Source organism: Balearica regulorum, chromosome 18, assembly GCF_011004875.1.
Source record: "Balearica regulorum gibbericeps isolate bBalReg1 chromosome 18, bBalReg1.pri, whole genome shotgun sequence".
NCBI lineage: Eukaryota > Metazoa > Chordata > Aves > Gruiformes > Gruidae > Balearica > Balearica regulorum.
Window position 1 is genome coordinate 138,567 of NC_046201.1, and position 12,636 is coordinate 151,202.

Genomic DNA, 12,636 nt, shown 5'->3' on the forward strand with positions numbered 1-12,636 from the left:
ATCATATTGTCAGATTGCACTAACTGTCAGTCATTTACTTGAAAAATTTACCATCTGAACACATTCTAAAAACGTCTTAAACGTTTTCGCATCTAGACACATTCTAAAAAGTTAAGATGGAATAACCACGTATTTGTTTTGAGTGTGCCATCCTGTGGTTTTTTTAGCCTGAATTTATCACTAGTTTCTTCAGATGCTATCTGGTTGGCCTAGGTGTAGTACAAAGTATATGAACCACCTGGCCAGACAGTTTGAATGACAAAGGTGAGTTTCTTAAAAGAGCCAGTGGAAGTAAATTTCTAATGAATATTTGATTTTTCTTACAGTTAAGAATGGTGTTAAGGAAAAAAAAAACCCACCCAGACAAAAGTATATTAACCTCTATAGTTGCTTAGAATAAGTGCTACAAATTAGGTAAATGAAGGTTGAGTGATTCAGCGGGTACTAATTTAACCATTTGTATGTCCAGGGATGATGCGCTTTAAATTTGCAATTTAGTTCAGCCAAAAATAGCTTTTTTTTTCTCCTGTGAAGAAAAACAGTGCTGCAGATCAGCCATATAATTGTACCCCTGAGGGATGTTAGCTGGACTAATTAGAAAAACTTATGGGTTGGTAGATTTAAGAAAATAGTGTAAAAAGTTGAAGGGCAAAGATCATCCAGCAATTAAATTTGAGAACAAGTGTTGACAGGGTCGAGTTCAGTGTTCTGCTATCAGGTCTTTAGGCAGACAGTTATCCAGCTTCTGCACAGAATTGCTATTCTCTTGGATAAAGAATAGTAGCAAAAACGGGTAGTACTTGTTTGGAGGGCTCAAACATTTGAATATGAAGGGAAAAGGATCTCCAAGCGTCCAAAGTATGCAGCAGTACTTCAGCCAGGAAATGCATATATTTGGGGAAGAAAACAGCTACACGTGTTTCTCGGCTAATGTGAATCTATCAGATTGAATCTATGGCAACATTTTGGGATATGTTCTAAGGGAACTTGTCAGGGAAGAATTCTGTGTTCGGACATCCTACCACAGGTGCTTGAATTTCTCGTAGCTTCTTCCTAGCAGAAGATACCCAACAGGAGGGGCACACCTGTTTGATAGAGAAAGGTTACCTGAAGTCCAAAAGGCTATGCTGTTAGAGTCAATTAGAACCAAATTTGAACAGATTGCTTGAGTGAAAATAAGTCCCTGTTCTTCTTTACTGCCCATTAGTCAATGAAGAAGTTTTAAAGGCTGCAGTGTGAGCAAACATTGTAAACCATCCATCAGTGATAAACTGAGAATGCCATCTGGTGTACCCTTACAGAGCTAATGGAGACTTACTCTTCCTTGGATATAGCAGATGATAGTCTAAGATAACAGAAATTGAGAACTGTAACAGGTCAGTCAGGTAAGTGCGAGGTGAGCTGGAGAATCTGGTATATTTTACCAAAATTATCTAATCGAGTTCTTTTGACATCGGAAGTATTAATGAGGGCATCAAAAATACTAGTTAGAACGTACTATGGTGAAAGCCATCAGAGTTCTGAGACTGGGAAGGCTCAAATTATTTGAGCTCTGTGAGAGCAGGTCTGAGAATGCAGCACTGTTTTGCAACTCTTCATTGACAGTCTGAGGACGTAATCAAGAGCTGTCACAGCAGCACTGTCACAAGAACTATTAGCATCTTTTTGCAGCCTGAGCAAGGTCCTCAGAGAAAAGAATCGGGGAGCATTAAATACATAGCCTTGCTGGCATATCAGTGGGATATCATCTTATGGGACAGTGGTATGGGCTACTTCTGGAGCATGTGGTCTGAAACTTCTTGTAAAACTCCAAGGTGAAAAGGTCAAGTTTGGTCCTAGATGACAGTCCTGAGCATATGATCTCCTTCTTGTGGGGTTTCAGAAGGAAATAGGCAAAGCAGTTGTTAAAGTGTGCAGGAAGCCTGAAAAGTGGTCTGCCAACAGGTGAACTCACTGTGGAATGCCTCAGCGTGCTTGTGGATATATAATTTGTTCAGGATGGTTGTGAACATCTTACTAACCCAAAGTCACAAACTTGGCATACTTTGTTCACTCAAACTTTCAGTTCAGTGAACTGTTTCTTAAGCTCCTAAACTCTAGCACCGAGAGTAATTTTTACAAAGGGGATTAGGATCCAGCAGAGCATTCGAGTAGACCTTTTGTAGCCTGCTTGTTTCATCTGTGCACTACTTAGATCAAGGTCTGAGAAGGATTAGCTAAATGCTGATACTAAACGTATGTAAAAGTGATTTCCAGACCTGGGCAAAATTGCCACAAATCAAACCCACATTTTTTACAATTTTTTTTTTCTTCTCTGCTTCTTTTTCTTTCTTTCACAACTCATCTTAGGACTAAGCTGACTCTTAAACTGAGACCAATGAATATTAATTGCCCATCCATGCCAGTCTTCCCTTGCCTTATTTTTAATGAGCTGGCACTGTGTTTGCTATTTTTCTGACATCTCGTGCCTCCCATGTTCTTTTTAAAATCATTAAATATTTTTCTTGGTTTGTAAGAATAAATAGATTTTAAAAATACTTTGTGTTCATGGCTCTTGGAGAGGCAGCATTTGACTGTGAGTTTCCAGATGGTATGCTAAACTCCACGAGTAGTAGTCCCACCTCTTCAGCTCATGGCTTGCTTGGAGGTCATGGTTGAAGTGGCTATCATTGAACATCTTTCCCGCTCTGGAACTTTGGGGACTGCTGGAATTTGTGGTTTTAGGTCTTTTGGGGGGGAGTTTTTCTTCTATAATTTAATCATGGGAAAAGACAAAAGTGAAGAATGACCCGGACAATATAAACTCGAGTAACAAGCAGGATGATAGTGACAGCAATGAGAAATGTAGATTTTGAACAGATTTAGTAAGAGGTTTATTAGGAAGGTAGTTTGGCACTGTTGATCTGAAGGGAACGTAATTTTGTTTAATATTATTTGCAACTGATTATTTTAAATCTAGCAGTGTAACAGCAAACTGAGCTATAAATATTATTTTTAGATACTATGAGTTCTTTGTTTTAATGTAGTATTTCATATTAGGAGCTGCAGTATGCAAAGCAACAGCATCCCTCAAGGATCTCTTCTCTGATTGCCTGCCCTAGCTTAAAGGAAGAAGCAGCTCTACGCAGCTGTGGGGAAGAAACAGAATTACCATCCACTGAGGTACAGTGCAGTTTTATCATCAGTGTAATTTGCCTTCAGCTGGGTATTTCAATTGCAGCTGCTCAACAGTCATCATCTGGAAGACTTAAAAATACATGTATTTTTTTAAGTTACACATTGTTCCTGTACAAAATAATATTTGTTAACACTTAATAAACTAGGATTTCTCAATCACTTTCATGATGTTGTAATTAATCTTCTTGTACAACCTTTCAGAATTAAAAATAATAATTTTCCTTTGTCTTGCCTCTTGCTGAAACCTATCTTTCCAAGACCAAGATGCCACTATGAGATTTAACCAATTTTCAGATGTCTTTGATGTGAAAAGTATGTACCTCTGTAAGATTGTGTTTGAATTTGAACAGGTTCAGCTAGATTTCTCTATTGAAAATCATGGGCCAGAGCAACCAAAAGTAGATACATCCTCAAAGACTGATCGAATTCATCCACTCAGGCAGAGTCCTAGTCAAGTCCAGCAGGTCCAGCTTTCTTCATCTAGAGCACATAATTTCTGCCAAGGTATTTGGGAAACTTTAGAAATGGGATCAAGCCTTTCTATTCTCAGTCCTCAAAAGAACACTGACCAAGGTAAGCATGCTTTGTAAAGTAGTCACAGTATTTGACTCTTGCGGAAGAATGGAAGTACAGTAGTGGATTCTGCCCCCTTCGAATGATTTTTTTTTTTTACATGACTGCTACTGTTGTTACAGTCCTATAGTCAGAATCTGAAGATCTACTGAGTTGCTTGAAGGGAATTTCACTGTTGCCAGCAGAAGTAAGAAATGCCTATATAGCTCTCTGGTTTTAATGCCGTTGTTGCAAATACTTTTCGCCTTTTATTAAATACTCCTGGAAAATGCAAGTACTCCGCTGTTTTGACATAGTCTATACCTTATCTAGGGCAGATATGAAAGTGTCTGTCTGAGAATTGCACCCTTTGTGTGTTGCCAAGTGACTGATAGATCAAATTGTAATTTAGCAAATCCTTGCTTAATTATTTTTGTGGCGGGTTAATAGCTACAATACTACTTAGTGTGCTAAGACCGAAAGGCCATAAGTGAGATCGTGGACGTAATGTGGTATATGCTGTGGGCACACAGTGAACTACGTATTGTTATTCACTAGAGTTTTATAGTCCAGTGCAACAAGTTGGAACATAAAAAAATAAAAGCAGATACAAATTCTTATATGTGAGACAGCATCCTGACTTTACATGTCAGACAGTATCAGGGTTAGGATGAGAGGAGAAGGTAAAACCTAGGTCATAGACTGAACATTAATCAATTTTATACTTCTGCAAAAAGCACCACATGTTCTAGGGAATTTTAGCAGAAGCACCATTTGTGATACAAGTGCAGTAAAGCATAGCCTCTTCACGGGCAAATTGTAAAGGAACTTTTTAATGGTAGGCGTTATGTTCAGCAATGTATTGCAGATGAATGTTATGTCTGCCAAACTGTTGGCCTGTTCATGAAGTAATACTTCATTGGCAAATCTTTGGAAAACTGTTCTAACACCTGCTGTGGATGGGACAAAAAGTAATGGCCTTAAATTATAATACTGGAAAAACTTCAAGGATGGTTAATAATGGAGTGTGTACCCCAGAAGGATTGTAGGCTCTCTTTTTGTGAAAGGTCTTTATAAATAGACAGACAAACATTTCTCGAGAATGTTCCAAGTAAAGGTGATTTTTATTTTTTAATAAGAGGCGTAGCATTCAATAAATTATTTCTTACAATGCTGTGGGGCTTGTGTGGGTTGTTTAAGTTTTTGGTTTTGATGTTATTTTTATCATCATCATTATTCCTGAGATCTGATGGCAGCTGTTGAATAATACAGCAGCCATTTAGCCTTTTCAAATGAGCTTTATACTAATAGTGACCTGTTACCATTACATAGCTATTCCCGTGCTGTTAACCACATACCAGATGGCAGGAGCAAGAATGCAACCAGTGGGTTAAGGGAAGTGATTTGTTCCCCCCTACTTGGTAGCTGTGCGGCTACATCTGGAGTACTGCGTCCAGTTTTGCACCCTCTGGTACAAAGAATTGACAAACTGGAGTCCAAAGGAGAGCCACTAAGATGGCTAGGGCTACATGAGGAGAGGTTTAGAGAGCTGCATTGTTCAGTGTGGAAAAGAAAGAGTCAGTGGTGGTCTCATTGCTGCTTTCTGACTACCCAGTGAGGGATTTTGGAGAAGACAGAGCCAGACTCTCAGAGGTGCACAGTGAAAAGAAAAGAGGCAATGGACACAAGTTGCGTCAAGATAAATTCTGGGCAGGGAGTGATAAGCACTGTGACGTTTCACCCAGAGGTCCTTTCCAACATACATCACATCTATTTTTAAACCAGTGTATAGATGCAATGAACCATCTTTAGCAGCACACAAGAAAAAAAATATTTAAAAAGGCTTTCAAAATGGAGAATGGATTATAAGTGTGTTTATTCACAACAGCAGTGCATTGCAAGGACAGAGTAATGTGCATTGACAGACCTGTAGGACTGGAATGGACATAGTGCTGGCAGTCATGATTCATGTGCTTTTTTTTGTGGGGCTGGGACTGAAATAGGAAGAGTATTTCAGGTCAGGCCTATATTGACAGGATAAGCCAAAGGATGTCTTGGAAACATTACTGATAGTGCCATGCAGCTTCACGCTGCTGTATGCATGATGCAACACCACTGGCAGCCTTACAAGGACATCAGTTTCTTAATGTCTAGAAATTTCCAGCCACGGTTGCAAAACTTACTGTAGATTTTTGGGGATCTGGAAAAGAGCAAAAGGGATAATACTGCCAATATGAAACTAAGTGAAACATCAATAAGGGGTGATATTTTCCTGAGAACAACCTTAATTTGATCTCTTCATCCAGATTTACCCTAAGAACACTTGAACAGAGCTTCTTACTCAAACATGCAGGCCCTCAAATAATGCATTGGAAGAATAGGACTTTTAAAAACTCTTTTATGTTGCTTAGCTTTCTCCTCCAGGAAACCATCCAAATGGTATCCTTAATTCTACTAGACTGAAGTCTGCATTTCAGAAAACAAGATTGTGAAAGCAAAATCTTTCCTTTTTTTGGAAAAACATCACCTCAGAGCAGAATATACAAAATTTTCAAGGAGTTCTGCTTCTGATTTTTAGCAGAGGCTTGCATTATTTTTCATGCCTGAACTATGGAAAATTAACTCAATCTTTCCTGTTTAAAACCACTCACTTGAATTTAATACATTCATCCAACACATGGTTACAGTGGATAGAACCATCATTAAGATGGAGTGACTCGGTTACGGGGCTTTCAGATACAAATGATGCACACACAGACTGGAAAGCTCAGTAACAAATAACCATTTGCAACAAAGCAAGCAAGTTAGTTTGCCTATTCAAACATTTCTTTTACAAGTTCAACTCTGTACAAATCTGTCCCACCAGTTTTATGGGCATTTCTGGTGAAACAGAAACAATTCTAGTGTGAGAATGATTTTTCTGAACCTGTTGAACAGCTTCATTTTTTTCATGTACAAAACAGCCCATTGGGACTTAAAATGGTTGGCATGTCAAGTGAGCCCTGCAATTTGCTGTATTTCCAGCATATGACACAATTCAAGGACTCAATGTGTTTTGGAGTTTTTATGACTGCATGTTAACACTGAATTGCTAAAGTGGACTGTTACATACTTTATTCATTTCGCCATCAAATTCAGAACTTGTGGAAGCTTCCAAGCAAGTCAGAAGGCTATGAGATATTTTAATTTTCTCTCTCCTTACTCTACCTGCTGGTTTTTAGTTTGTACTGTAGGAAGGAGATGGATTTAATAATTTGTATGTTAATTCTGCAGGTAAGTAGAAAGAAAGGGTTTAGAAGGAACACAGGTTCCTCGTTCAGGTGTTTTTATTGGTCTGTATTATTGAAAGAAAAAGATCCTGCTACAGAGGTAGACAGGTACAAGCCACAATGATACTAAAAGCATCAGTGTAAAATACATAGGCTGTACTAGTAAGAAATACGCTTTTGTATTTCTCTCCTTTTTATATGCCCTTTCCCAGAGGTTGAGAGCAGGTGGGAGACTTCGGTGGGTGATCCATATCATATGCACCTTGAACGCTGATGTCAGGCCATCCTCAAAGGAAAGTTGCTTGTCAGAGGAGTTGCATGCTTTCCTCTGAAAATCATCACGTGTACGACTGTGTGATTAGCTTCTGTACATGCTGCAGGGTTTCTCTATTCACCTGTGGGCTATAGGGCCTTTTTTGATTTTAGAATAAACGTTAGGCAAGAGGAGGGGAACCTTTGTAAAACATTTAGAAGTCTGGAATTTAGTTTTCAATTAATTTAGCTTAATAAAGTTTTTACTTGCTATTGGAGACACTTACTAGGTTTTTGGGGTTTTTTTTGAAAGAGAGGCAATCATCACCTATTAAAGTTTGACTGTAAGACTGCGTTTAGAGTGAAGCCAGTACTGCGAAGAGTGCTTTGTGGTACCATGTGAAACGCTCCTGATCAGCTGTATCTCCTTGAGTCAACAGAGGCTGGGGTCAATGCAGAGGGAATAAGAGCATACGGCAAGCTGTATCTCGGCTTACAGTGTCCCCACTAGTCGCTTGTTTTGGTGGTAGGTGAAACGTTGCGTTTTCCATGCCAGAGGAATATCCACAGATATTCTGAGTATCCACAGATGTGCAGAACTGTGTTCTGGGCGTATTAATTTGAGTTCACATTGTAGCCTAACAAAGAACGAGGTTCAGCTGCTTTGAAGCAAAGTAACTTCTCTGGTTTACTACTTCAACTGAGGGGAGTTTCTTTTACTATAATTCTCATTGTTACTGTTACTTGCAAAGCTGCTGTGGTCTGAAATTCTACGCTTTATGGATCAAAAGTTATCTTAAGTGTTTCCACACTAGACAGAATTTCAACAGCTTTGACATCACTGACAGTTCTAAAAGCAAACCATGTGGGTAAAAAGCTGGCCAGAGAAAGGATCTGGTAAAATATTAACAAATGGAAAGAGTGCTCTGGCTTCATTCCAGCTCCAATGAGTGAAAGACTCATGATTTCTTTTCTGCGTTACATAAAACTTCATCTTTCAAGTGTTTCACAAATATTAACTAATTCCCTAGTTACATTTTCTTCACTTAAATGTTCTTCTCCTGAATAGGAACTTGTTTGAGTTGCTGTTCCTTCAGAAACACTGTTAGCCATAAGCAAATATATAGTGACAAGTATTTTAACCGAAATTTTCCATTTGGGGAAATTTCAGTTTGCTCAACATATCTACCTGTATCTCTTTAGTTCTGAAAAAAAAAATAAAATCTGTGAATATTATTTCTGACTGTAATTAACACACATCACATAGAAGATATGTTGAGCATTTCAATACAGTAAACATTTAGGTTCATTTTCAAAAGCAGTTTAGGCTCTTAACTATGATCCTACTACCTCTTGTTGCCATGATCATTTCTACAAGTAAGTTACAGGCTTATAAATTAGGTGTGCTTTTACATTGTTGGTTGTTTGTGAAAACCAAGCTACTGCATTTAAATTTTAAGTGCACAGTGCATATTCATGCCGATTTTATTCAAGGTCCTTCACACATGTGAACAGTCCCAAGCAGAACCAGTAACATATAAGGGTCCTTATTCGGTGTTCTCTTAGGATATTTCACTTTAAATAGCATTTGTAATTTTGGGATATTGTTCTTTGTATTTTTCTATTTTGTAGAACTAACCTTACAAGTTTGCAATTTCATGGTTTAAAATGTCTGTGTTAACACAGATTTTTGACAGTCCAGAACTTTATAGTAGCCATATAGAATGCTCGTGTTGTGTGGTGTTGTTCCAAACACCGAATTTAGTAGCCTTTACTAGTTATAACTGTAGTGTCTCTACTAATGTCAAGAGACAAGCAGACAGAAGACTTCAGAGGAAGGGATGCATGTGATGCATTGGTGCTTGGTTATTTTGCCTTTGTATCTACAGGATTTGGGCCTCCCACATTATTTCTGAAAGTCATCCCCTTGGTTGAATACAAAAGACCTTTCAAAACTGAGGGAGTATTTAAAAAACCGGACTGTCGGTAAGCAGTTATTTAGACCACAAACAAGAGGTAATCTCATTCTGCTCCGGCTCCTGGTCAAGCAAAATAATCTTTGAAGCTGTATCCTGTACCTTTCAGACACTGCTGCCTGCACTGTTCTAAACTGTTGATATTGTGAAAAATCTGATTTATTATCTGCCAGATGTGGGAGAGAAACTAGGGTAATGCACTATAATGATTAAAGTCCTTTTTCCAGGCAGGAAAATACACCGAAAGGTCTTCCGTGGGCTCAAGCATCCTCTTTCATATCTTCTACATCTGTAGGTAACCACTAGGTGGCAAGCTGAACAACATGATTTCGCATCAATAGCACAAGAGTCCACTGAGCTTTTGCCACCTGTAGTAACAAATGCCACCAAGCTTACTCAGTGCAGAGACTGCACACACGAGTGAACAGCTGGTTCAAGCTAAAGCCGACCATAAAAATTGTTTTGGAAAATGTCATGTTATGACATTAGCCACAGTGTCATGCTTTGCATAGGGCTATAAACCCTCAATAGATTAATTCATTCCATAATGCAATAATATTTTTTATTTCCTTCCATGTAGAATTTTGTTTGGACTTTGTACGATGTTCTGTTGACTATGAAAATTTACCTTATCCTAGTAATAACTTACCTTTTTCAATTTGTGCACCTCTTATTCTTGCTCTGTGATTGAATAGTACCCGGGACTGAATCCTATCATGCTCAAAAAATTCAACTAGTACAGAATGCTGTGGTGTGAGTTATGGCAAGTATATTATGACTACTTCTGCTGTCTGCTTTGGCTGTCCACAGAAAATCTAAAGTTAAAATCTCAGTGCCTTGAAAAATGAGGATGAAGTGGCTGGAGCCAAGCGCCTGTAAATATTACCTATAGCTTACAATGAATACTGCGATTGACCAATTCCACTTATCTTACCTAATGAAACCTGTGATAAGACTAAAGTTCAGGTAGTTGGAGATAGTGGTTTTCAGAGAATTATGCAAGAGGCTGCAGAATGGACCCTGATTGGTATTAAGACCAGTCTCCCTGCTTCCCAACCAACGATGTTATTTTTTGAGTTAGTCCACAGTAAATTCCTTCCTCTGTGAGAGAAGATTAAAAAAAACCCCAAAAGATAATGGCAGTAGCGCTGCTTTGTCAAGCACACAGAATTGCCTTTGAGCCCTTTGGATCATGCATATCCAAACACGTTTTGCTGCAGCTTTTATGGCTGCTGGTGATTTCTTGATCAACTACTTTATCACCAACTACTTTATCACCACTTCACAGTATGGGAACAGGTAGGTCTAACTTTGTATCATGTTGTCCAGTCTGTTGGTATTGCCTTGATTGACACAGATGTTCTCTCACAATGGAAAGAAGGGTAAACTTGTAAAATGTGATGTTTAAAAACAACTAAACAGATAGGTAGTGCTTGACTTGAACAGTTACACTGACCTCCCAGCTGTCTGTCTTTCTCCTCTCTTAAGCAGTCTGATGCCAACGGAGAATGAACAGGTACAGATGAAACAAGGATTGAGCAGGAGATGTTGTTGATGTATTATACCATCAGCATAGCAAGATTTAGCGGACAGTTCTGTGTCTCCTCTGTACAGAAATGGTTCTGTTAATATAAGACTTCTACCATGTGGAACTATGGCAGCAATATATTTAGAGAAAGAGAGTAAACCAGTTCTCTTCAAGTATCCAGTCTCATAATAAACATACAAACATAACTACAAAGTATTTTTCTTTTTTTGAGCAGTGGAGTTTGAAGTTACACGTTCAGATGAGCAATCTGAAGAATCTCAGCAAAATATCAAAGCCAAGGATAAACTTGAAATGCCAGCTGCAGATTTGACAGTCAGAGGAACCAGGCTGGAAGTTCAGCAGAAGTTAAAATCCAGGAATTTGTTTTGTGCTCATCCCATAAAACCAAAAATCTCTTCTAACATGCCAAAAATCCGCAACTATAATATTAAAGACTGAATTCTTTGTTGACAGCAAATTCCAGGTCCACACTTGCTATTAACTTACTTTGAAATCTATAAATCACATATAAGTATCATCTTCATTATTGTATGTCGAATTGGGATGTTTGCAGCCAGAAGAGAGAACAAATGCCCTGTTTCATCCTAAAATAAAATAAAGGGTTAATCTGTGTACATACTGAGATTACAGTCTTCACTGTTAATACTGATTTATTTTAATTATATATGTTAAATATTGCTTGCGTCATGGATTTAGAAATGCCCAGTTAATACATATGTAAAGCCTTATGCCTTTAGGCAGGGCTTGCAGGTCTTTAGCAAATACTTTGTTGAGAAACTAGATGTGATTTAAGCTTAGAAGTGGGATGCCTCAACCTACTTGTTTTCTTATAATTAACGATGCAACCGTTAATCCTGTGCAGCTATCTTTCTACTTGAAAGAAAGGAGTTTGAAAAGATTACACCTCAATCTGTATTGTTTCTCATCTTCTGTAGCTCTTCACACTTGTTCAGACAGCATGAAAGTGTGTAAAATTAAACTTCTGTTGTCACACCAGTAATTTTATTTTTCTTTAACAAGAGAGTGCACAGAGTTTAAAGCAGTGAAAAACATGTTCATTAGCAACACTTAGAGTCATACAGAAGCGTTGTAAAAAAAGTCTTACAACAGATGAAACTAACAGAAAACTTGAATGAGTTGTGATGTAATGAGGGATATCTATATAGTTATGAACACACCAGGACATTGAAACAATCAGTGTATTTTTGTAACATTTCCAGTAATGCTGCGTTACCTTGGGATATTACAGTGATGAACTTTACTATAAGTAAAGGAAATATATGTGAAAAACTCAAGAAAAACCTTTTTTTACTGTGAGGATGGTCAAGCACTGGAACAGATTGCCCAGAGATGTTATGGAGTCTCCATCTGTGGAGATACTCAGAACCCAACTAGATGTAGTCCTGGGCAACCTGTTCCAGCTGACCATCCTTGAACAGAGATTGGACTAGGTGATCTCAAGAGGTCCCTTCCAACCTAACTGATTCTGTGAGTGATATCACTGAAGTGAGTAATACTTCTCAGTTGCTGTTAAAAACATATAAAAGCTAAACAGGATTAATGAAGGAAAAGCACTACTTACCAATCAGTGGGGTTTTTTTCTGTAGTGCTTTTGTTTTTAGAAATGCTTTCCTGGTACTCTTTGCAAACAGCTGCTCTCTTTGTCATATGACAAAGTAGTAATCATTTTGAGAATTTGAATAATTATTTTTCTACTCACTGCTGAAAATGTTTTGCTTTAGCGCAAAGATTCTATGATATTGTAATCAAATGCTAAATCTGCATTAAATTTCATTGAGACGTTACCCAGCCAATATGAGGCCTGAGAGACCTTGTGAGCTTCTTTCTAAATCATTTAATT

General features: G+C 38.1%; 1 protein-coding gene across 1 annotated transcript in view; it reads left to right on the forward strand.

The window, feature by feature from the left end:
• The window catches only part of CCDC57 (coiled-coil domain containing 57), a 40,533-nt gene extending 27,955 nt beyond the window's left edge, over positions 1–12,578 (forward strand). The window contains exons 12-14 of the mRNA XM_075770285.1: positions 3,040–3,162; positions 3,528–3,750; positions 10,990–12,578. Of these exons, the coding sequence (XP_075626400.1) occupies positions 3,040–3,162; positions 3,528–3,750; positions 10,990–11,213 (570 nt within the window). The 3' untranslated portion in view covers positions 11,214–12,578. The remainder of the gene's footprint in view (positions 1–3,039; positions 3,163–3,527; positions 3,751–10,989) is intronic.
• The last annotated feature ends 58 nt before the right edge of the window (positions 12,579–12,636 follow it).